Below are 26434 nucleotides of genomic sequence, written 5' to 3'. Positions count from 1 at the left end.
TTCAAATCGCAAAGATTTTTTCCCAATTACAACTGTGATAAACCTGATAGCTGTCATTGGAGGACTTGGTGCTGCCACCTCTTCTCATATGGCAAAACTTTTAGCTTTCTACAAGATTCCACAGGTAGGATCTAATTATGAATGGTTTTAACAGTTTAATTTTAAATAGTGCTTTATTTGATTTTATTTTAGTGTTTATAGTTTTTAGATGTTGTATTGTATATTAGTGACCGCAAATATAACTTTATCTGGCCAAATAGTTGTTGAATGGATAAAAAATGAACATAAAGACACTTTTATTAACATACCTGTTCTATATATTTGCATTTTATTTTAGATCATCTATGGCTCATTTGACCTTCAAGAGCTTAATGCCACTCACTATTCTTCATTTTATTCCATGGTCCCAAAGGAATCTTATCAGAACATTGGGATTATTCGCCTGTTTCAATATTTTGGATGGAATTGGGTTGGGATCTTTGCCGTTGATAATAACAGTGGAGAACATTTCTTGCAGAGTCTGGAACCACTGCTTTCGGAGAATGGGATCTGTTCAGCCTTTATAAAAAGGCTACCCTATATAGCACGTTTGGATGACACATTTATAGATATAAATGAAATTTATTCATATTTAATAAGTGATATAAACACATTTATCTTGTATGGAGAATCTTTGACCATTGCAGCTCTAAGAGTCATCTTAACTGCAGGAGGTCTTGAAAATAAAAACTTCTTTTTCAAGAAGGTGTGGATCTTGACAGCTCAATTAGAATTCATTTTAACTGGCCTTTCAAGAGGTTGGGATCTTCAGATTTTCCATGGTGCCATTGCTTTTGCCATTCACTCAGAGGATATTCCAAATTTCAGAGAATTTCTAAGGACAACAAACCCTCACTGGAACAAAGGAGACAAATTTATTCAGGTCTTCTGGGAACAAGCATTTGACTGTTTCTTTCCAGAGTCTTGGGAGCAAACAGAAGTCATGGGGCAATGTACTGGGAATGAGAAGCTTGAGGATATATTTAAGCCTCTGTTTGAAATGAGCATGACTGGACACAGCTACAGTGTCTATAATGCTGTCCACAGTGTGGCTCGAGCTTTGCATGCTATGTGCTCTTCTCAATCCAACTACAACAGAGGGAAATATACCTCCCATACAAATAAGAGAGGGAATACAGTCAAAATGCAAACTCTGCAGGCTTGGCAGGTAATGTTTTCAGAATATATATTTTTTCCACAAAAAAGTTTTGACCTAACTGAAAGGCTAATTAATAATAATAATAATAATAATAATAATAATAATAATAATAATAATAATAATAATAATCTGCGTGCTCATTTTCCATTACCTTTGCAGGTTTGTGATCCCACCAGTTCTTTACTCCTGGGAGGTGGTACTTGTGGCATAAATTCCAATGAATCATTTGGGCCACATAGTTGTGCCTCCGTTTGTAGTCCGTCTGTGCAGTGTCTTACAGCAGCTGAGAATATGATCAATGGTTTTGTCAGCTTCCTTGCACAGTCTGCATTTTGGGTCACCAGCTGATTTTTCAATCTTGGCCTTAATTGCATTTGTTCTGATGGCTTGTTCCTGGGCTGCAATGATCAGGCCTTCTGTCTCCCTCTTCAGTGTCCCATTCGTGAGCCATAGCCAGGTCTTCTCCTTGTCAGCTTTTTCTTTAATTTTGTCAAGGAACTTTCCATGCAATGCTTTGTTTTGCCAGCTGTCAGCTCTAGTTTGTAGTGCAGTCTTCTTGTCCTGATTCTTTGTCTGCTGTGCTTTGAGGAGTTTCTGATTTTTTCCTTCAGTCAAAGCAAGTTCTTCACTTTGCTTTACGTATTCTGCCAGGGCATGTTCTTCTTCTTTGACTGCTTGTTTTACTTGTAAGAGTCCTCTGCCACCAGATCTTCTAGGCAGATATAGCCGGTCAACATCACTGCAAGGATGAAGTGACTGATGAATGGTCAGGAGTTTTCTTGTTTTTCTGTCCAAATTGTCCAGTTCCATCTGCGTCCAATTTATGATGCCAGCAGTATATCTTATGACAGGTATGGCCCAGGTGTTTATGGTCTTGATGGTGTTGCCTCCATTGAGTTTGCTTTTCAGAATTTTTCTGACCCAATCTGTCAACTGCAATAAGGCCACCTTACTGGGATCTGCACGCACCATCCGAAAATACATCACACAGTCCTAAACGCTTGGGAAGTGTTCGACTTGTGGTTTTGTGATACGAAATCTATCTTGTTTGTTATGTCATACTATGTTGTTGTGTCAAAAATAATCTTTATTTACATCACGCCTTTCTCCCCATTGAACAAATATTTGTTGCTTGTACAGCAAAAATATAATCTTAAAATGAAGCCTCCTATCTATGCTCACGTTCTTTTCCACTGCTTTTTTATTAGCTCCATCCACTTCTTCAAAGCATTTCGTTTAACAACTCTGTAGGAGAGCGAGTATCCTTTGAGCATAGAATGGAAACAGGGGGGAAATTTGATATTATTAATTTGGAGACACTGCCTAACAATTCCTTCCAGAGAAGAAAAGTTGGAAAAGTGGACCCAAATGCTCCTCAAGGTGAACAATTCACCATTGATGAAAGTATGCTGGTGTGGCATCCAGGATTTAAACAGGTAGGGAATGTGGAGGACCATTCAAGTAAAAGACATTTTCTCATTTCAACATCATGATGGTCATTGATCTGACTGTAAAATAAAAACAATCTTATATAGTATATAGTAATATTACACAAACAATTTTGCTAATTCCTTCCCCTGAAATATAGTCCACAGCACTAGGGGATTGTAAGTTGTCTCCCATCCAAGTATTGAACATGATTCACATGTTTTTCTTATGTGATCATTATGTAGAATTTAGATTTTTAAGAATCACTAGCTGCCAGCAGTCATGACTGATTCCATGTTCCATTAGTGAGGTTCTATATATGCATAGAAATGCTGAAAAGATGTATTTTTATCATTTTCCCACTGCAATTTCCTTTTAATTTTGAACAGGTACCTCCCTTTTCTTTATGTAATGAGCGTTGTCGGCCAGGTTGTCGGAAGAAAAAAAAGGAAGACCAACCATTCTGCTGCTATGATTGCATTCTATGTCCAGATGGAGAAATCTCAAATTCAACAGGTAGGGTATAGTGGACACCATTTTGTCATTTTGAAATATTAATCAAAATATGAATTCTATGGCAGGCATGTAAGCCTGAATGTTTTGAATTATTCCAGGGCATGCATTTCTTTTAAAACTGAATGGCAATATAAACAAAGTTCCCCATAATATTTTAAAATATGGCTAGACAATGCTAATTGTAATTGTTTTCTTAACAAAACCCAAAGTGTGCTTACTGATGGCTCCTTTTCATCCTGAGTAGAAGTGGCCTGTGGTGCCTCGTGGTTCTGTCTTAGTCCCTGTGCTTTTCAACATCTTTATTAATGACTTGGAAAAAGGTTTAGAGGGCATGCTTTTCAAGTTTGCAGATGATACCTAGTTGGGAGGAATTACTAATACTCCTGAAGATAGGATCAGAATTCAAAATGACCTTAGTAGATTAGAGAGCCGGGTCAGAACTTACAAACTGAATTTCAATAAGAAAAAATGGAATGTATAAAAAAATTGAAATGCATAGATACAAGATGGTAAGAACTGTTTGACTGTGGAATACTTGACCTCTCAGTGCAGTGCAGTCTCCTTCTCTAGAGGTTTTTAAACAGAGTCTGGGTGGCCATCTGTCAGGACAGCCTTGATTGTGTATTCCTGCATGGCAGGATGGGTTAGTATGAGAATGGACAACTGTTGTAGTGTTTTCCTGCTATATGATTCTATGACTCTATGAAATAAAATGTGTTTATTCAAGCATTTAGAGATATAAACCACCATGTATAATCATTTTTACTAACTTTGTCTTCGTTCTGCAAGAATATGAGGGATTCTGTGCAATTTCTGAGCATTCTTCATAACTCCGTACTTTGTTGAAGACAATTCTTTTGCAGAAAAATGCACAATCTTTATCCTTGAAAAATATATTTTGCTTAAAATTTACAGAAAATTAATGCCATCTAGATTAAAATTGTAGGCTAAAGACAGCAGAAAAATGACTAGGTGACAAATCTGTACTTGCCCTGAAGAGTATTCCAAACCCTGGATGCTTATGAATAGCCTAAAAACCAATAGCCAAAAGGAAAATCAGATCGTAAATCAGATAGTGCTGGCAATCATCGCTGTAGTCACAATAAGCACTTACATGGCTCATTAGAGGGTCATTAGAAAGAGCCCCGTGGGCCATCAATTCCTACCTATTGTTTAATGCAGGATCTCCAGATAGCAGTTGGCTGCCCAATCTCTTTTTGAAGAAGTCCAGAGAAGGAAACACCACCACCATTAAAGTCATTTGGTTTTATTTTCAAGCTGCTCTGAAATCTGCAGATCTTTGACAGGTGCAGCTCAGGATTTCATGGTTGCCATGACGACCATGGGGCTGACTCAAGTTATATCTGGGCCCACACACACGTTGGACCTGGTTTTTATTGTGGACGGTGGGACAGTCAGAGTGGAAGAGCAAAATATTCTTCCATTGACATGGTCTGACCATCATCTGATCTGTTTAAGTTTCGCCGTGGCTTCTAACCTCCGCAGGGGTGGTGGACCCATTAAGATGGTCCGCTCCAGGAGGCTGATGGATCCGGATGGACTTCTGAGGTCTCTTGGGGATCTTCCTGTTCTGGAGACTGGCGATCCTGTCGATGTCCTGGCTGATCGTTATAACAGCGAGTTGGCAAGGGCACTTGACACGATCGCTCCCGAACATCCCCTTTTGCTGCGTAGAGTCACGTCGACTCCTTGGTTCACTGAGGAGCTGGCTGTGATGAAGCGTGCGAGGAGGGGACTAGAGTGCATCTGGAGGAAATCTCAGGATGTGTCCGACCAAGCACGGGCTAAAGCCGCTATTAAGGCTTACTCCATGGCTCTGCAAGCAGCCAGGAAAGTTTTCACGACTGCCCGCATAGCGTCTGCAGCCAACAGGCCATCAGAGTTGTTCCGAGTTGTTGGGGCGCTCCTGCAGCCTCCTGAGACCCAGGGCTTCCTGATGACTTGGCAACTCGGTGCAGCGATTTCGCGCACCATTTTGCAGGCAAAGTTGCTCAGATACGTCATGAGTTGGACTCCAGCTTAACTGTAGTTCCAGCGGAGCTAACCGAGGTACCTGTCTGTTCGATCTTATGGGATTCTTTCCGGCTTGTTCTTCCTGATGACATGGAGGGGATTCTTGGGTCTGTGAGGGCGACCACTTGCGCTCTGGATCCTTGCCCATCTTGGCTGGTTAAGCTAGCCAAAGATGGGTTGTTGGGTTGGTTTGTGGCTATTATAAATGCCTCCCTGGTCCAGGGATCAGTTCCATCCTGCTTTAAGCAGGCGGTGGTAAAACCGCTATTAAAAAAGATCTCCTTAGACCCATCTGTATGTAGCAGCTACAGACCAATTTCCAACCTCCCATTTCTGGGCAAGGTTCTGGAGCGGGTGGTTGCCACGCAGCTCCAGGAGTTCCTCGATGACACTGATTTTCTGGACCGCTCACAGTCTGGTTTCAGGCCTGGGCACAGTACTGAGACGGCTTTGGTCGCCTTGGTGGATGACCTCCGCAGGGAGCTGGACAGGGGGAGTGTGACCCTTCTGGTTCTCCTGGACATCTCTGCGGCTTTCGATACCATCGACCATGGTATCCTTCTGGGGAGGCTCTCTGGGATGGGGCTCAGTGGCACGGTTCTGCAGTGGCTCCAGTCCTTCCTGGAGGGCCGTTCCCAGATGGTGAAGCTGGGGGATACCTGCTCGGACCCCTGGCCATTGACCTGTGGGGTCCCGCAAGGGTCTATCCTATCCCCCATGCTATTTAACATCTACATGAAACCGCTGGGAGAGGTCATCCGGAGTTTTAGAGGGCGTTGCCATCTCTACGCAGATGACACGCAAATCCACTACTCGTTTCCATCTGAATCCAAGGAAGCCCCTCGGATGCTGAACCAGTGCCTGGCCGCTGTGGCGGACTGGATGAGGAGGAACAAGCTGAGGATCAATCCTGACAAGACAGAGGCTCTCCTGGTCAGTCGATCATCTGATCGGGGTATTGGGTGGCAACCTGTGCTGGACGGGGTTGCACTCCCCCTGAAATCACAGGTCCGCAGTTTGGGGGTCCTCCTGGATTCAGCGTTGACGCTTGAGGCTCAGGTGTCGGCGGTGGCCGGGAGGGCTTTCGCACAACTCAAACTTGTGCGCCAACTGCGACCATACCTCGTGAAGTGTGATTTGACCACGGTGGTCCATGCCCTAGTTACCTCTAGACTGGACTACTGTAATGCGCTCTACGTGGGGCTTCCCTTGAAGACGGCTCGGAAATTACAACTGGTCCAACGCTCGGCTGCCAGATTAATAACGGGGGCGAGTTACAGGGAGAGATCTACTCCCCTGTTTAAGGAGCTCCACTGGCTGCCGTTCACTTTCCGATCCCAATTCAAGGTGCAGACCATCATTTATAAAGCCCTAAACGGTTTGGGACCCACCTACCTTCGTGACCGTATCTCCTACCATAAACCTGCCCGATCTCTTCGATCATCAGGGGAGGCCCTCCTGTCGCCACTGCCTGTATCCCAGACCCGCCTGGTGGGAACAAGGGGGAGGGCCTTTTCTGCCGTGGCCCCCCGTTTATGGAACTCACTGCCCATCGAAATTAGGCAAGCCCCCACTCTTTTAGCCTTCAGGAAAGATTTAAAAACCTGGCTTTTCCGATGTGCTTTCGGAGAGTAACTATTACACACTTCTTTTGTTACTCCCCCATCATCTACCCTCTAGATTGTTTTTTATCTTATGTCCCTGGTCTCCGTGATTGTATTCTTATCCTTTTCTCACCCCAAGTTTTAATTAAGTGTCTCATGCGGCCCGCCCTGTTATATATATATATATATATATATATATATATATATATATATTGTTACAGTGTATATGATTATTTATTGTATTGTTTAATTGTATTGTGATATGTTGTTTTATATTTTGCTATATTGTACTGTTCTGGGCATGGCCCCATGTAAGCCGCCCCGAGTCCCCGTTGGGGAGATGGTGGCGGGGTATAAATAAAGTTTTATTATTATTATTATTATTATCTGTAACTTCAGATCATTACACCTAGTGCGATTGTCTGGGGCAGCAGAAAACAAGCCTGCCACCCTCCCCTGTATGAGAGCCCATGAGGCATTTAAAGAAGGCAATCAGGTCACTTCTCCGTCTTCTCTTCACCAGGCTGAACACACACAGTTCTTTCATCCTTTGCTCACATGCTTTTCATCCATAACTCTTCTCATCACCATTGCCCTTAAAATGAGGATAAGAAGGTTGGTGGGATCACAAAATGGATTGCTAAGGAAATGCAATTCGAAGTCACCTATCTAGATAACTTCCCTTTACAAGATAGATCTTAGAGCAATTGCTAGTGAGACAATTCTAGGGCTTCCATTAATAAAAAGAATCAACTGGATCCATTCCGTTCAATGTTCAGGTATGATCATAGAATAGAAACAGTCTCGCCCACTTAGATAAATGAACTAGACCAGCAACTGGACAATGAGAACTACATCCCTGTTAGTTCTGCTGAACCTCTCAGTGACATTCAGTACTTTTGGTCATTGTATCTTACAGTGTTGCTTAATTGGCATGGAATTTTCAGACATTGTTGCTCACTGGCTTTAGACATTTTTGTCTGAAAGTTCCCAGATGTAGGAATGCTTTACTTTAAGGAAGTACATATTGACAAATTTGTGAACATCCTGCGGCTCCTCCATGATGACATGATGGCAACAGTCTTGGACAGCAACGGCTCCCAAAGTGACCCATTTAAGGTGGAATCAGGCGTCAAGCAGGGATGTGTTATTGCCCCCACCTTATTTTCCATCTTCATCGCTATGATACTTCACCTTGTTGATGGGAAGCTTCCCACCGGAGTGGAAATCATCTATCGGACAGATGGCAAGCTATTTAACCTCAGCAGACTGAGAGCCAAAACCAAGGTCACCACAAAATCTGTTATAGAACTCCAATATGCTGATGACAACGTAATCTGTGCGCATTCAGAAGAAGACCTACAAGCCACTCTAAACACCTTCGCAGAAGCATACGAGAAGCTCGGCCTCTCACTGAACATCGAGAAAACCAAAGTGCTCTTCCAACAGGCTCCAGCTAATCCCTCTGCAAAGCCAGGAATATAGCTTAACGGTGTAACATTAAAAAACGTTGACCATTTCCGCTACCTTGGCAGCCACCTCTCCACAAAAGTCAACATCGACACTGAAATACAACACCGCCTGAGCTCTGCGAGTGCAGCATTTTTCTGTATGAAGCAGAGAGTGTTTGATGACCGGGACATCTGTAGAGAGACCAAGGTGCTTGTTTACAAAGCCATTGTCCTCCCAACCCTGCTCTACGCCTGCGAAACGTGGACTGTGTACAGACGTCACACCAAACTCCTGGAGCGTTTCCATCAGCGTTGCCTCAGGAAAATCCTGCAAATCTCTTGGGAAGACAGGCAGACAAATGTCAGCGTGCTTGAGGAAGCAAAGACCACCAGCATTGAAGCGATGCTCCTACGCCATCAACTCCGCTGGACTGGCCACGTTGTCCGAATGCCCGATCACCGTCTCCCAAAGCAGCTCCTCTACTCCGAACTCAAGAATGGGAAACGGAATGTTGGTGGGCAGGAAAAGAGATTTAAAGATGGGCTCAAAGCCAACCTTAAAAACTGTGGCATAGACACTGAGAACTGGGAAGCCCTGGCCCTTGAGCGCTCTGATTGGAGGTCAGCTGTGACCAGCAGTGCTGCGGAGTTCGAAGAGGCACGAACGGAGGGCTTAAGGGAGAAACGTGCCAAGAGGAAGGAGCGTCAAGCTAACCCTGACCGGGACCGCCTTCCACCTGGAAACCGATGTCCTCACTGCGGGAGAATATGCGGGTAAAGAATAGGTCTCTTCAGTCACCTAAGAACACACGCCCAAGGTTGGAAGACTATTGTCCTCGAACGTCGAGGGATCGCCTAAGTAAGTACATATTGAATACTAAATGATATTATTGGAATGATCTGTAACTAATATATGAATAGCTCCTGAAATGCAATCTCTTCTGATTTTTCAGATATGGATGACTGTTTCAGATGCCCAGAAGATCATTATCCCAGCAATGGCAGAAACACATGTATCCCCAAGAATATAACTTTCTTGTCTTATAAAGATCCCTTAGAGATCAGTTTATCTGCCATTGCTGTTTCTTTTGTCCTCATCACAATATTAGTACTACAAATATTTATTAAGCACAAAGATACCCCAATAGTCAAAGCCAACAATCGAAATCTCAGCTACATTCTTCTCATCTCCCTCCTGCTGTGCTTCCTCTCTCCTTTTTTGTTCCTTGGCCAACCAGAAGAAGTACGCTGCCTTCTCAGGCAACCAACTTTTGGCATCCTCTTCTCAGTGGCTGTATCATGTGTGTTGGCAAAAACCATGATTGTTTCTTTGGCATTCCTAGCCACAAAGCCTGGATCTTGGATGAACAAGTGGGCAGGCAGAAGATTACCTTATTCCATTGCCGTTTCTTCTTGCCTTATTCAAGCAAGCATTTGTATAGCATGGTTAGCAACCTCCCCTCCATTCCCTGAGGTGGACATGCACTCTGCACATGAGGAAATCATCCTGCAATGCAATGAAGGGTCTGTCACCATGTTTTACTGTGTCTTGAGCTACATGGGCTTCTTGGCTCTTGCCAGCTTCATTGTAGCCTTCCTGGTTTGCAAGTTACCTGATCGTTTTAACGAAGCCAAGTTTATTACATTCAGCATGCTGGCCTTTTGTAGTGTTTGGATTAGCTTTGTCCCCGCGTACCTAAGTGCAACTGGAAAAGCCATGGTGGCTGTGGAAATCTTCAGTATCTTAACCTCTGGTGCTAGTTTACTAGGTTGTATCTTCTTCCCTAAATGCTATATCATTGTATTGAGGCCTGGGCTGAACAACAGGAAACACCTCTTGAGACAGTTTTAGGTAATGTCCATGGTATTACTTTGGATGGGGTTAGACTATGAGGAATGGCAAAAACATACAAGAGGTTAAAATAGGTATAATCACTTCCACAACTTTTGAATATGCACTTTAACTACATATGTTCTTTAAAATGTTTATATCTCGTGTTTTAATAGAGTTTAATAGTGTTTTTAATTGATGTTGTTATTGTTTTATTGTTTTATGGTTTTTGTTATTGTTTTATTGTTTTATGGTTTTTGTTATTGTTTTATTGAATGTGTTTTGGGCAATGGAATTTTGCCGACTGTTGTAAGCTGCCCTGAGTCCCTACAGGTAAGAAGGGCGGCGTAAAAGTGATGTAAATAAATATTAGCTATGCTGGATAGATGGATGGGAGTTGCCATCCAATAATAATTGGAAGGCTGTAGTCCCTATCTCAGTCCAGCCCCCAGTCCTAGTTCGATAATATGATAATTTGTTTCTCTTTTTTTTGCAGAACTTTTAAGCTATGATATTATTCTATAAAGAAATGTTTACTCCTATTACAGAAATTTCTGGTGGCAGGAAAAAGCTAAAGAATGGCAGTCAGAGTTCGAAGAAGTTCACATAATTATGGGTGTGCTTGTTAAAAATGGTGAAAATACAATAACATCCTGCATTAAAATAAAAGCAGCAATAATCATAAAGCATAATAATGGTGCAACAACTGAAGCTGTTTAGCATTGTGACAGCCATAAAGACAATGCCAAGATAATAAATGAAATGTTACAAAGTCGAATATAGCATGCAATTAATTTCATAAGTAAAGGGGAAAATGCATCGTATTCATTGAATGAAAAATAGCAGTAAGGACAAAACCCTGTTAGTGATGTGTGTGGACATGTGACACTTATTCTGGTGTATGACTCTTTTTGGAAGGAGTTCAGCACAAATCCTAAAGTCCCCTCTTGCAACAGATGTAAACCTCAAATATATCTTTGCTTTGACCACTTTGAATGGGTGGGACAGAGACTGGGAAGACAGTTCATCCAGAAAAAAAAAATAGGAGGATGCACTTCGTCTGTGAGCGTGTTCCCATTTTCTTTCCCCTCCAGGCCAAGATAGATCAGTTCATCAACGTGTGAATCTTTTGTTTGCTCTCTGCCCCTCTCCCCTATCCTACTGGTTAATACTACCAAAAGCAATGGGTTTGATAGGTATATAAGGGGGAGTTAAAATGAAAAGCTCTTTGAATCCCATCCGGAGAAGATATATATGAAACTGCAGGGATAGGAATTTCCACTCTGCTTGGTTGATGCCAGCCTTATGCATCCTATCACAACCGCCCCCCGCCCCCCGCCCCCCAGCATACTCTCTGAAGAGCAAACAATTGTGAGATATGTTCACACATAGCACAGGATATGGAGAGACAGATTGGATTCCAAAACTAAGCTCACAACCAATAAAGTCATAATGGAATAAGTTACTTACTTAGGCGATCCCTCGTAGCTCGAGGACGATTGTCTTCCATCCTTGGTGTCTTGGGGGTGGGTTCTTAGGTGGCTGAAGAGACCTATTCTTTACCCGCATATTCTCCCGCAGTGAGGACATCGGTTTCCAGGTGGAAGGCGGTCCCGGTCGGGGTTGGCTTGACGCTCCTTCCTCTTGGCACGTTTCTCCCTTAAGCCCTCTGTTCGTGCCTCTTCAAACTCTGCAGCACTGCTGGTCACAGCTGACCTCCAGTTAGAGCTCTCAAGGGCCAGGGCTTCCCAGTTCTCAGTGTCTATGCCACAACTTTTAAGGCTGGCTTTAAGCCCATCTTTAAATCTCTTTTCCTGCCCACCAACATTCCATTTCCCATTCTTGAGTTCGGAGTAGAGTAACTGCTTTGGGAGACGGTGATCGGGCATTCGGACAACGTGGCCAGTCCAGCGGAGTTGATGGCGTAGGAGCATCGCTTCAATGCTGGTGGTCTTTGATTCTTCCAGGATGCTGACATTTGTCCGCCTGTCTTCCCAAGAGACAAGAATCCCATATCAAAAGGTACACTGCCCTGTGCCTCACTGGTCAACAAAGAAAAAAAAATCATTACTACCAAGGCCAACTTTGAGCATCAGTGTCAGACTAGCAATGTGTTTCCCACCAGCTATTTGGGCCACCATGTTATTGTTCCCTTCCACCACAAGAGAAGTGTCTTTAGTCTGAGGTCATTGCTCAAAAACATCTGACTAAGATAGGATTAGTTTAAAACACTCTTTACCAACCTAGACTATTGGCTTCATATCTTCTATTTTGCCTTAGATGGCCACCCACCATCACCATTCTGATCTGAGAAGACAAGCGATACAGCAAGTAGGTGCTTAAGTAAGTCCCACTCAACTTTTTTGGGTGCCATGCCAATGAACAGATAAAAGTCTATGTTCTAGTCCAGGGGTCCTCAAACTTTTTAAGCCGAGGGCCGGTCCACAATCCTTCAGACTGTTGAGGGGCCGGATTATCATTTTAAAAAAATACAAACAAATTCTGATGCACACTGCACATGTCTTATTTGTAGTGAAAAAACAACAACAACAACGAAAGAACAATACAATATTTAAAAATAAAAATAATTTTAGCCAACATACATTTATCAGGATTTCAATGGGAAGTGTGCTCCTGCTTCTGGCCAATGAGATAGTCAAGTTAATTAGGGTTGTTGTTGTTGTTGTTGTTGTTGTTGTTGTTGTTGTTGTTGTTGTGTGCCTTCAAGTCATTTCAGACTTTGGGCGAGCCTAAGTCTAAAATTTATTTATTTATTATTTACTGCATTTATTTACTACATTTGTATCACACCCTTCTCACCCCAAAGTGGACTCAGAGTGGCTTACAAATTATATGTACATACAATATATTATATTATTAGCATAGCACAATATTAGTATTATATATTACTATATTGAACTATACCACTATACTGTAATATTATTAGTAATATTATATGTAATATAGAATATGTAATTAATATTATTATATGGTATTATTATTAGTGTTATATTGTATTACATTATAATGTTATTATCAATATTATATGTACATACAATATATTATATTATTAGCATAGCACAATATTAGCATTATATATTACTATATTGAACTATACCACTATACTATAATATTATTAGTAATATTATATGTAATATAGAATATATAATTAATATTATTGTATGGTATTATTATTAGTGTTATCTTGTATTACATTATAATATTATTATCAATATTATATGTATATACAACATATTATATTATAAAACCGAGGGCGGGGGCCAGGTGAATGACCTCGGAGGGCCGCATTTGGCCCCCGGGCCTTAGTTTGGGGACCCCTGTTCTAGTCCAACACTTCAAACATGTGTGCTGAAGCAGCCACCAAAAGGCAAAAGTACTGCTGCCACTCAAACCATATCCATATCCAGTGCACAAAAAAAATCACATTAAGTATAGAGAATCACTCAATGGCTTTTATTTTACAAAGATTTTCAAAATGATGGTCCCAATTTCAAAGCCGTATATTTCAATATGTCAACATATTACAATTACATGAAAACTTATAAACGGTATAATGAGTTAGCAAGTTTTGTGAACCAATTTTAGTCAGAAACAAAGTTTAAAAATAACTCGCAGATGGAGAATATCTCATTAAGCCTTATGTTGTGGGGTTGCCATCTTGCGAATGACTGAGGCTAGGGGCTCTATGCTATGAATCAGACAATGGATGAAGGAGAAATAGAATTCCCACTCGTTTATATGCACCCAGCCCAAGGCAATCAAGAAGTACCTATCTCCACTATTGCCCTTAATCCCTGACACCTTGGATCCATTACTTGTCATTTTCATGTCATCCGAGAATGCCATTCCTATAGGACAGTGGTTCTCAACCTGTGGGTCTCCAATTGTTTTGACATACAACTCCCAGAAATCCCAGCTCTTAGGCTTTTTGGGAGTTGAAGGCCAAAACACCTGGGGACCCACAAGTTGAGAACCACTGCTCTAGGAAAAGGTTTCTCAAACTGTGCTCCTCCAGATGCTTTTGGACTTCAAATCCCAAAATTCCTAACAGCTGGTAGGCCGACTGGGATTTCTGGGAGCTGAAGTCCAAAACACCTGGAGGAACACAGTTTGAGAAACTTTGTCCCAGAGCAGTGGTTCTCAACCTGTGGGTCCCCAGATGTTTTGGCCTTCAACTCCCACAATTCCTAACAGCCTACCAGCTGTTAGGAATTGTTGAAACCAAAGTCCAAAACATTTGGAGGGCTGAAGTTTTCCCATGCCTGCTCTAGGAAATCAAAGACATAAGAAGGGGACACTATGGTTTAAACAATTCCTGACATGTCCCGTTATGTACAGTGTTATGGCACTTTGCACCAGACACCATTGTTGGTCTCTTTGCTATGAAGGCCTTCTAAGATGTCCCCTCCTCCAGCACAGGCCTATGGTTGTATTCATAGGATTGCTCATCTCCTCCTAGCCTAATTTAGGGTCACTCAACCCTCTCATTTTGGGAGACCATGTTCCATTCCACTGATGAAAGTGGCATTGAGTAATGGCTTTTCCTTCTCAATATAGTGCTAAATTGTGCCATCCTAACTTTCTTCTTGTTTTGTCACACAAGGGAGAATCATGGCCACATCTGGAGAGAGAGAGAAAAGAGATCAATATGTTTTGCTTTCAATAAAATCATTCATGACATCTGCTATGAAGAACTGATTATTTCCCTATGGAATCTTCCAAAACACTATCATTACTTCACTTACCTCAGGTAGCAAAAGGATGTCCAGAAGACAATAGAAAGCAGTTAATAAGCAATCCTGGAAATGGCTATAAAAAGCCCCTGATCCAGTGAGAATGGGGAATAGGGGCAAGACGGAGGCAAGACTCTGTCGTTGCATTTTTAATATTTTCCCATTTTCTGTCTGACAGGCCAAAGTGAAATTGTAATATTGCAAATTCAGCTAGCCTTCAGGGTAGGCACTTGTCTCTCTTTGGATGCCATGCATGATTAATGCATTTTTATCAAGAGGGGCATCACCAGAGGCAGACACAGTGCAAGGTATTCTCCGTTGGCTTAGGCATTAACCATGGATAGAGACTGAGGAGCCTGCAGCTTTTTTGCCAGGATGCTGTGGTTGATGATGTTCTCGTTTCTGTTACTTCTCATGATTTACCAAGGAAATTTTTTGAAATGCCCTGCAAGTGACATCTTCCCTCTTCCTCAAGATTGGTACCAGCCAGGTGATCTCCTTATTGGTGGAATATCTTCCCAGCTTCTTTATGTGTTCTATGAACCCCTTTTCCAAGAAAATCCTTCTCAAAATCTGTTTGCTACTCCAGAGTAAGAACTTGTTACTTATTCTCTTTCTCTCTCATTATCTCTTTTCATCTGCTCATAGGAATCAATGCAAACTTTAATCTATCAGTCCAGTTGCTTCTGTTTAAATAATATGAAATGGAGATGGGAAAAGAGGCTGTATTTTATTTACGTGTCACATCTACTGGAAACCCAATATGGACAAACCTTTGCCATAAAACCAATGGGAGAAATCTGGGAGGGAGAATTACTATACCTTGAAACAATTTCCAAATTTATTCTATCTAAAGGCTTCCAATGCAAAGATGGCAGAACACTCCTAAAACAAAGAGAAGCTTTAAAAAACAATCATAAGAGTCATGAATGCATGGATTTTAATGTATTTTGCCAAAAAATACAGATATTACAGATTACGTGCTAAGACAGCTACTGGTTTTCAGGTGCAAACAACTAAGATGTGTTGCACTGTGAATGGCAGGATTTCCAAAATCAGTCTTGAGTCCACAGATATATAGTTTAAGTGGATCATGTTTAGCAGGGTGTTATTGTTTCTGGATACCGATCAGAGAACAGCACTACCAAGATGGAAAATATTACTGCATTTTGTGCTACTTAGTTATAATGTATCATGGTGTGATATGCTGTCAATATTTTTTACATAAGACAAGCTAGATCCAACTCTGTCAATTTAAATAGAGCTATTGGGCAGTGGATCATTCAGAACTGAAAATATCTAGAATCAAAGATTAGAGGAAAATATAACTAAGCAATTAAAAGAAATACAAGGTTTTGTAACTGCTTTACCAGTGCAGCAAGGAAGGAGAATTGAACACATTTCATTTCAGTATTCCACATTTTTCACTTGTCACTTTAATATTACTGTCCTCCCCTGACAAAAAAAGCCCCAAAGCAAAAACCAGATTAGTATTCCAATAACCTTCATCACTGTCTTGAAGCCCAAGAGAGTATGCATTTCCAAGAGCCATGATCCAAGTGTCAGAATATTACTTTTTTGTTGTTCTGCTACAACATAAATTGAATGGAAGAAAATATTTAATGGCTCAGAAGCACCAGCAATCAAATCTTATTCACTGTTTAAGTCAAACATTAATAGACTTATGAGTGGAAGATTGTCTAACATGTAGAATTTTCTTTTGACTTACTTTGCAGCATGGCGACAAAATTTTACCAGCACGCCCTTGCCTTGGCCTTTGCTGTGCATGAGATCAATCAAGATCCACAGATCTTGCCTAATGTTACTCTGGGGTTTCATATCTGTGATAGCTATTACGATGCAACCATGACCTATCGGAGCACTCTGGATCTGCTCTTCAAATCCCATCAATTTTCTCCCAATTATAAGTGTGATAAACAGAGGAACCTGATAGCTGTCATTGGAGGGCTTGGTGCTGCCACCTCTTCTCATATTGCAAAACTTTTAGATTTCTACAAGATTCCACAGGTAGGATCTGATCTTGAAATATTTGCTCAAATAACCAATAGAGATTGGAGATACTTGTTATTAAGCATAAGCCAAATGCAATGTCATGAATTACTCAAATATTGTATTCCATCATTCCACTGTAACTTGATCCTAGCCAATGGTTTGTTGACCGAAATAAAGGCTACTGACTGACTGACTGACTGAAATATCTCCTCATTTTTATTCAGTAGGTGAACATTTGTACAAAGAAAAGGGCAGGAATGGCTGGCACCGAAAATATTCCCAGACTCTATTACTGACCACACTTACAACTTTTTCTCCCCAAATAGTTGTTGAAATATAATTAACAAAAAGGCACTTTGATTAACATAACTATTTTATATGTGTGCATTTTATTTTAGTTGATATATTGTTTTAGTGCTCTGTTAATAGAGAGAAAAAGTGCCATAACGATAACAATAACCATGACTTATCTTCTCATTCTTATTCAGTAAGTGAACATTTGTGCAATGAGGACAGCAATGGCTGGCACCCAGAATATATATCCCTAGACTTTATTAGTGACCACAAATATAACTTTATCTGGCCAAATGGTTGTTGAATTGATAAATAAATGAACATAAAGACACTTTTATTAACATTCCTGTTCTATATATTTGTATTTTATTTTAGATCATCTATGGCTCATTTGACCTGCAAGAGCTTAAAACAACTCATTATTCTTCATTTTATTCCATGGTCCCAAAAGAATCTCATCAGAACATTGGGATTGTTCACTTGCTTCAATATTTTGGATGGATTTGGGTTGGCATCTTTGCTGTTGATAATAACAGTGGACAGCATTTCTTGCAGAGCCTGGAACCATTGCTTCATGAAAATGGGATCTGCGCAGCCTATACAAAAAGGTTACCCTATATAGCACGTTTGGATAAAATGGAAGAGCATATAGAAATATGCTACAGCATTTATAAACAATTAAAAAATGATATACATGTAGTTATTATCTATGGTGAATCATTGACCATTGCAGCTCTAAGATTCATCTTAACTCTGGGAGGCATTGAAAATGAAAAGTTATATTTTAAGAAGGTGTGGATCATGACTGCTCAACTAGATTTCATGTTAACTGGCCTCTTAAGAGGTTGGGATCTTCAGATATTCCATGGTGCCATCGCTTTTGCAATCCACTCAGAGGATACTCCAAATTTCAGTGAATTTCTAAAGACAATAAACCCTCACTGGAACAAAGGAGACAGATTTATTCAGGTCTTCTGGGAACAAGCATTTGACTGTTTCTTTCCAGAGTCTTGGGAGCAAACAGAAGTCATGGGGCAATGTACTGGGAAAGAGAAGCTTGAGGATATATTTAAGCCTCTGTTTGAAATGAGCATGACTGGACACAGCTACAGTGTCTATAATGCTGTCCACAGTGTGGCTCGAGCTTTGCATGATATGTGCTCTTCTCAATCCAACTACAACAGAGGGAAATATACCTCCCATACAAATAAGAGAGGGAATACAGTCAAAATGCAAACTCTGCAGGCTTGGCAGGTAATGTTTTCAGAATATATATTTTTTCCACAAAAAAGTTTTGACCTAACTGAAAGGCTAATTAATAATAATAATAATAATAATAATAATAATAATAATAATAATCTGCGTGCTCATTTTCCATTACCTTTGCAGGTTTGTGATCCCACCAGTTCTTTACTCCTGGGAGGTGGTACTTGTGGCATAAATTCCAATGAATCATTTGGGCCACATAGTTGTGCCTCCGTTTGTAGTCCGTCTGTGCAGTGTCTTACAGCAGCTGAGAATATGATCAATGGTTTTGTCAGCTTCCTTGCACAGTCTGCATTTTGGGTCACCAGCTGATTTTTCAATCTTGGCCTTAATTGCATTTGTTCTGATGGCTTGTTCCTGGGCTGCAATGATCAGGCCTTCTGTCTCCCTCTTCAGTGTCCCATTCGTGAGCCATAGCCAGGTCTTCTCCTTGTCAGCTTTTTCTTTAATTTTGTCAAGGAACTTTCCATGCAATGCTTTGTTTTGCCAGCTGTCAGCTCTAGTTTGTAGTGCAGTCTTCTTGTCCTGATTCTTTGTCTGCTGTGCTTTGAGGAGTTTCTGATTTTTTCCTTCAGTCAAAGCAAGTTCTTCACTTTGCTTTACGTATTCTGCCAGGGCATGTTCTTCTTCTTTGACTGCTTGTTTTACTTGTAAGAGTCCTCTGCCACCAGATCTTCTAGGCAGATATAGCCGGTCAACATCACTGCAAGGATGAAGTGACTGATGAATGGTCAGGAGTTTTCTTGTTTTTCTGTCCAAATTGTCCAGTTCCATCTGCGTCCAATTTATGATGCCAGCAGTATATCTTATGACAGGTATGGCCCAGGTGTTTATGGTCTTGATGGTGTTGCCTCCATTGAGTTTGCTTTTCAGAATTTTTCTGACCCAATCTGTCAACTGCAATAAGGCCACCTTACTGGGATCTGCACGCACCATCCGAAAATACATCACACAGTCCTAAACGCTTGGGAAGTGTTCGACTTGTGGTTTTGTGATACGAAATCTATCTTGTTTGTTATGTCATACTATGTTGTTGTGTCAAAAATAATCTTTATTTACATCACGCCTTTCTCCCCATTGAACAAATATTTGTTGCTTGTACAGCAAAAATATAATCTTAAAATGAAGCCTCCTATCTATGCTCACGTTCTTTTCCACTGCTTTTTTATTAGCTCCATCCACTTCTTCAAAGCATTTCGTTTAACAACTCTGTAGGAGAGCGAGTATCCTTTGAGCATAGAATGGAAACAGGGGGGAAATTTGATATTATTAATTTGGAGACACTGCCTAACAATTCCTTCCAGAGAAGAAAAGTTGGAAAAGTGGACCCAAATGCTCCTCAAGGTGAACAATTCACCATTGATGAAAGTATGCTGGTGTGGCATCCAGGATTTAAACAGGTAGGGAATGTGGAGGACCATTCAAGTAAAAGACATTTTCTCATTTCAACATCATGATGGTCATTGATCTGACTGTAAAATAAAAACAATCTTATATAGTATATAGTAATATTACACAAACAATTTTGCTAATTCCTTCCCCTGAAATATAGTCCACAGCACTAGGGGATTGTAAGTTGTCTCCCATCCAAGTATTGAACATGATTCACATGTTTTTCTTATGTGATCATTATGTAGAATTTAGATTTTTAAGAATCACTAGCTGCCAGCAGTCATGACTGATTCCATGTTCCATTAGTGAGGTTCTATATATGCATAGAAATGCTGAAAAGATGTATTTTTATCATTTTCCCACTGCAATTTCCTTTTAATTTTGAACAGGTACCTCCCTTTTCTTTATGTAATGAGCGTTGTCGGCCAGGTTGTCGGAAGAAAAAAAAGGAAGACCAACCATTCTGCTGCTATGATTGCATTCTATGTCCAGATGGAGAAATCTCAAATTCAACAGGTAGGGTATAGTGGACACCATTTTGTCATTTTGAAATATTAATCAAAATATGAATTCTATGGCAGGCATGTAAGCCTGAATGTTTTGAATTATTCCAGGGCATGCATTTCTTTTAAAACTGAATGGCAATATAAACAAAGTTCCCCATAATATTTTAAAATATGGCTAGACAATGCTAATTGTAATTGTTTTCTTAACAAAGAAGTAAGTGTGCTTACTGATGGCTCCTTTTCATCCTGAGTAGAAGTGGCCTGTGGTGCCTCGTGGTTCTGTCTTAGTCCCTGTGCTTTTCAACATCTTTATTAATGACTTGGAAAAAGGTTTAGAGGGCATGCTTTTCAAGTTTGCAGATGATACCTAGTTGGGAGGAATTACTAATACTCCTGAAGATAGGATCAGAATTCAAAATGACCTTAGTAGATTAGAGAGCCGGGTCAGAACTTACAAACTGAATTTCAATAAGAAAAAATGGAATGTATAAAAAAAATGAAATGCATAGATACAAGATGGTAAGAACTGTTTGACTGTGGAATACTTGACCTCTCAGTGCAGTGCAGTCTCCTTCTCTAGAGGTTTTTAAACAGAGTCTGGGTGGCCATCTGTCAGGACAGCCTTGATTGTGTATTCCTGCATGGCAGGATGGGTTAGTATGAGAATGGACAACTGTTGTAGTGTTTTCCTGCTATATGATTCTATGACTCTATGAAATAAAATGTGTTTATTCAAGCATTTAGAGATATAAACCACCATGTATAATCATTTTTACTAACTTTGTCTTCGTTCTGCAAGAATATGAGGGATTCTGTGCAATTTCTGAGCATTCTTCATAACTCCGTACTTTGTTGAAGACAATTCTTTTGCAGAAAAATGCACAATCTTTATCCTTGAAAAATATATTTTGCTTAAAATTTACAGAAAATTAATGCCATCTAGATTAAAATTGTAGGCTAAAGACAGCAGAAAAATGACCAGGTGACAAATCTGTACTTGCCCTGAAGAGTATTCCAAACCCTGGATGCTTATGAATAGCCTAAAAACCAATAGCCAAAAGGAAAATCAGATCGTAAATCAGATGGTGCTGGCAATCATCGCTGTAGTCACAATAAGCACTTACATGGCTCATTAGAGGGTCATTAGAAAGAGCCCCGTGGGCCATCAATTCCTACCTATTGTTTAATGCAGGATCTCCAGATAGCAGTTGGCTGCCCAATCTCTTTTTGAAGAAGTCCAGAGAAGGAAACACCACCACCATTAAAGTCATTTGGTTTTATTTTCAAGCTTCTCTGAAATCTGCAGATCTGTAACTTCAGATCATTACACCTAGTGCGATTGTCTGGGGCAGCAGAAAACAAGCCTGCCACCCTCCCCTGTATGAGAGCCCATGAAGCATTTAAAGAAGGCAATCAGGTCACTTCTCCGTCTTCTCTTCACCAGGCTGAACATACACGGTTCTTTCATCCTTTGCTCACATGCTTTTCATCCATAACTCTTCTCATCACCATTGCCCTTAAAATGAGGATAAGAAGGTTGGTGGGATCACAAAATGGATTGCTAAGGAAATGCAATTCGAAGTCACCTATCTAGATAACTTTCCTTTACAAGATAGATCTTAGAGCAATTGCTAGTGAGACAACTCTAGGGCTTCCATTAATAAAAAGAATCAACTGGATCCATTCCGTTCAATGTTCAGGTATGATCATAGAATAGAAACAGTCTCGCCCACTTAGATAAATGAACTACACCAGCAACTGGACAATGAGAACTACATCCCTGTTAGTTCTGCTGAACCTCTCAGTGACATTCAGTACTTTTGGTCATTGTATCTTTCAGTGTTGCTTAATTGGCATGAAACTTTCAGACATTGTTGCTCACTGGCTTTAGACATTTTTGTCTGAAAGTTCCCAGATGTAGGGATGCTTTACTTTAAGGAAGTACATATTGAATACTAAATGATATCATTGGAATGATCTGTAACTAATATATGAATAGCTCCTGAAATGCAATCTCTTCTGATTTTTCAGATATGGATGACTGTTTCAGATGCCCAGAAGATCATTATCCCAGCAATGGCAGAAACACATGTATCCCCAAGAATATAACTTTCTTGTCTTATAAAGATCCCTTAGGGATCAGTTTATCTGCCATTGCTGTTTCTTTTGTCCTCATCACAATATTAGTACTACAAATATTTATTAAGCACAAAGATACCCCAATAGTCAAAGCCAACAATCGAAATCTCAGCTACATTCTTCTCATCTCCCTCCTGCTGTGCTTCCTCTCTCCTTTTTTGTTCCTTGGCCAACCAGAAGAAGTACGCTGCCTTCTCAGGCAACCAACTTTTGGCATCCTCTTCTCAGTGGCTGTATCATGTGTGTTGGCAAAAACCATGATTGTTTCTTTGGCATTCCTAGCCACAAAGCCTGGATCTTGGATGAACAAGTGGGCAGGCAGAAGATTACCTTATTCCATTGCCGTTTCTTCTTGCCTTATTCAAGCAAGCATTTGTATAGCATGGTTAGCAACCTCCCCTCCATTCCCTGATGTGGACATGCACTCTGCACATGAGGAAATCATCCTGCAATGCAATGAAGGGTCTGTCACCATGTTTTACTGTGTCCTGAGCTACATGGGCTTCTTGGCTCTTGCCAGCTTCATTGTAGCCTTCCTGGTTCGCAAGTTACCTGATCGTTTTAACGAAGCCAAGTTTATTACATTCAGCATGCTGGCCTTTTGTAGTGTTTGGATTAGCTTTGTCCCCACGTACCTAAGTGCAACTGGAAAAGCCATGGTGGCTGTGGAAATCTTCAGTATCTTAACCTCTGGTGCTAGTTTACTAGGTTGTATCTTCTTCCCTAAATGCTATATCATTGTATTGAGGCCTGGGCTGAACAACAGGAAACACCTCTTGAGACAGTTTTAGGTAATGTCCATGGTATTACTTTGGATGGGGTTAGACTATGAGGAATGGCAAAAACATGCAAGAGGTTGAAATAGGTATAATCACTTCCACAACTTTTGAATATGCACTTTAACTACATATGTTCTTTAAAATGTTTATATCTCGTGTTTTAATAGAGTTTAATAGTGTTTTTAATTGATGTTGTTATTGTTTTATTGTTTTATGGTTTTTGTTATTGTTTTATTGAATGTGTTTTGGGCAATGGAATTTTGCCGACTGTTGTAAGCTGCCCTGAGTCCCTACAGGTAAGAAGGGCGGCGTAAAAGTGATGTAAATAAATATTAGCTATGCTGGATAGATGGATGGGAGTTGCCATCCAATAATAATTGGAAGGCTGTAGTCCCTATCTCAGTCCAGCCCCCAGTCCTAGTTTGATAATATGATAATTTGTTTCTCTTTTTTTTTGCAGAACTTTTAAGCTATGATATTATTCTATAAAGAAATGTTTACTCCTATTACAGAAATTTCTGGTGGCAGGAAAAAGCTAAAGAATGGCAGTCAGAGTTCGAAGAAGTTCACATAATTATGGGTGTGCTTGTTAAAAATGGTGAAAATACAATAACATCCTGCATTAAAATAAAAGCAGCAATAATCATAAAGCATAATAATGGTGCAACAACTGAAGCTGTTTAGCAATGTGATAGCCATAAATACAATGCCAAGATCATAAATGAAATAGGGTTGTTGTATGTCTTTCGGGCTGAAATTACGAAGTCGAATATAGCATGCAATTAATTTCATAAGCAAAGGGGGAAATGCATCGTATTCATTGAATGAAAAAATAGCAGTAAGGACAAAATCCTGTTAGTGATGTGTGTGGACATGTGACACTTATTCTGGTGTATGACTCTTTTTGGAAGGAGTTCAGCACAAATCCTAAAGGCCCCTCTTGCAACAGCTGTAAACCTCAAAAACTGTCATTGCTTTGACCACTTTGAATGGGTGGGACAGAGACTGGGAAGACAGTTCATCCAGAAAAAAAAAATAGGAGGATGCACTTCGTCTGTGAGCGTGTTCCCATTTTCTTTCCCCTCCAGGCCAAGATGGATCAGTTCATCAACGTGTGAATCTCTTGTTTGCTCTCTGCCCCTCTCCCCTATCCTACTGGTTAATACTACCAAAAGCAGTGGGTTTGATAGACATATAAGGGGAAGTTAAAATGAAAAGCTCTTTGAATCCCATCCGGAGAAGATATATATGTAACTGCAGGGATAGGAATTTCCACTCTGCTTGGTTGATGCCAGCCTTATGCATCCTATCACAACCGCCCCCCGCCCCCCAGCATACTCTCTGACCTATTCTTTACCCGCATATTCTCCCGCAGTGAGGACATCGGTTTCCAGGTGGAAGGTGGTCCCAGTCGGGGTTGGCTTGACGCTCCTTCCTCTTGGCACGTTTCTCCCTTAAGCCCTCTGTTCGTGCCTCTTCAAACTCTGCAGCACTTCTGGTCACAGCTGACCTCCAGTTAGAGCTCTCAAGGGCCAGGGCTTCCCAGTTCTCAGTGTCTATGCCACAGCTTTTAAGGCTGGCTTTAAGCCCATCTTTAAATCTCTTTTCCTGCCCACCAACATTCCATTTCCCATTCTTGAGTTCGGAGTAGAGCAACTGCTTTGGGAGACGGTGATCGGGCATTCGGACAACGTGGCCAGTCCAGCGGAGTTGATGGCGTAGGAGCATCGCTTCAATGCTGGTGGTCTTTGATTCTTCCAGGATGCTGACATTTGTCCGCCTGTCTTCCCAAGAGACAAGAATCCCATATCAAAAGGTACACTGCCCTGTGCCTCACTGGTCAACAAAGAAAAAAAATCATTACTACCAAGGCCAACTTTGAGCATCAGTGTCAGAACTAGCAATGTGTTTCCCACCAGCTATTTGGGCCACCATGTTATTGTTCCCTTCCACCACAAGAGAAGTGTCTTTAGTCTGAGGTCATTGCTCAAAAACATCTGACTAAGATAGGATTAGTTTAAAACACTCTTTACCAACCTAGACTATTGGCTTCATATCTTCTATTTTGCCTTAGATGGCCACCCACCATCACCATTCTGATCTGAGAAGACAAGCGATTCAGCAAGTAGGTGCTTAAGTAAGTCCCACTCAACTTTTTTGGGTGCCATGCCAATGAACAGATAAAAGTCTATGTTCTAGTCCAACACTTCAAACATGTGTGCTGAAGCAGCCACCAAAAGGCAAAAGTACTGCTGCCACTCAAACCATATCCATATCCAGTGCACAAAAAAAATCACATTAAGTATAGAGAATCACTCAATGGCTTTTATTTTACAGAGATTTTCAAAATGATGGTCCCAATTTCAAAGCCGTATATTTCAATATGTCAACATATTACAATTACATGAAAACTTATAAACGGTTTAATGAGTTATCAAGTTTTGTGAACCAATTTTAGTCAGAAACAAAGTTTAAAAATAACTCGCAGATGGAGAATATCTCATTAAGCCTTATGTTGTGGGGTTGCCATCTTGCGAATGACTGAGGCTAGGGGCTCTATGCTATGAATCAGAAAATGGATGAAGGAGAAAGAGAATTCCCACTCGTTTATATGCACCCAGCCCAAGGCAATCAAGAAGTACCTATCTCCACTATTGCCCTTAATCCCTGACACCTTGGATCCATTACTTGTCATTTTCATGTCATCCGAGAATGCCATTCCTATAGGACAGTGGTTCTCAACCTGTGGGTCTCCAATTGTTTTGACATACAACTCCCAGAAATCCCAGCTCTTAGGCTTTTTGGGAGTTGAAGGCCAAAACACCTGGGGACCCACAAGTTGAGAACCACTGCTCTAGGAAAAAGTTTCTCAAACTGTGCTCCTCCAGATGCTTTTGGACTTCAGATCCCACAATTCCTAACAGCTGGTAGGCCGACTGGGATTTCTGGGAGCTGAAGTCCAAAACACCTGGAGGAACACAGTTTGAGAAACTTTGTCCCAGAGCAGTGGTTCTCAACCTGTGGGTCCCCAGATGTTTTGGCCTTCAACTCCCACAATTCCTAACAGCCTACCAGCTGTTAGGAATTGTTGGAGCAAAAGTCCAAAACATTTGGAGGGCTGAAGTTTTCCCACGCCTGCTCTAAGAAATCAGGCAGAAGAAGGGGCACTACAGTTTAAACAATTCCTGACATGTCCCGTTATGTACAGTGTTATGGCACTTTGCACCAG

At 40.9% G+C, this 26434-nt stretch overlaps 2 protein-coding genes across 2 annotated transcripts; both read left to right on the top strand.

Annotated features, from left to right (window-relative positions):
* The first annotated feature begins 358 nt into the window (after positions 1-358).
* LOC100565402 (vomeronasal type-2 receptor 26-like) lies at positions 359-10680 on the top strand. Its single transcript, XM_008120728.2, has 4 exons — positions 359-1207; positions 2407-2634; positions 3016-3142; positions 9185-10680. Exons 1-4 carry the CDS (start codon positions 401-403, stop codon positions 10081-10083), a joined length of 2061 nt encoding a protein of 686 aa, XP_008118935.2. The 5' UTR covers positions 359-400; the 3' UTR covers positions 10084-10680.
* A 5240-nt stretch (positions 10681-15920) lies between these two features.
* On the top strand, positions 15921-24204 carry LOC100565602 (vomeronasal type-2 receptor 26). The gene is made up of 5 exons (XM_062957068.1): positions 15921-17015; positions 17499-18377; positions 19562-19789; positions 20171-20297; positions 22319-24204. Exons 1-5 carry the CDS (start codon positions 16554-16556, stop codon positions 23215-23217), a joined length of 2595 nt encoding a protein of 864 aa, XP_062813138.1. The 5' UTR covers positions 15921-16553; the 3' UTR covers positions 23218-24204.
* The last annotated feature ends 2230 nt before the right edge of the window (positions 24205-26434 follow it).

Source organism: Anolis carolinensis, chromosome 6 (assembly GCF_035594765.1).
Source record: "Anolis carolinensis isolate JA03-04 chromosome 6, rAnoCar3.1.pri, whole genome shotgun sequence".
Taxonomy (NCBI): domain Eukaryota; kingdom Metazoa; phylum Chordata; class Lepidosauria; order Squamata; family Dactyloidae; genus Anolis; species Anolis carolinensis.
Note: the sequence above shows the minus strand (reverse complement) of the source record. Positions and strands in the feature narration are given on the sequence as shown.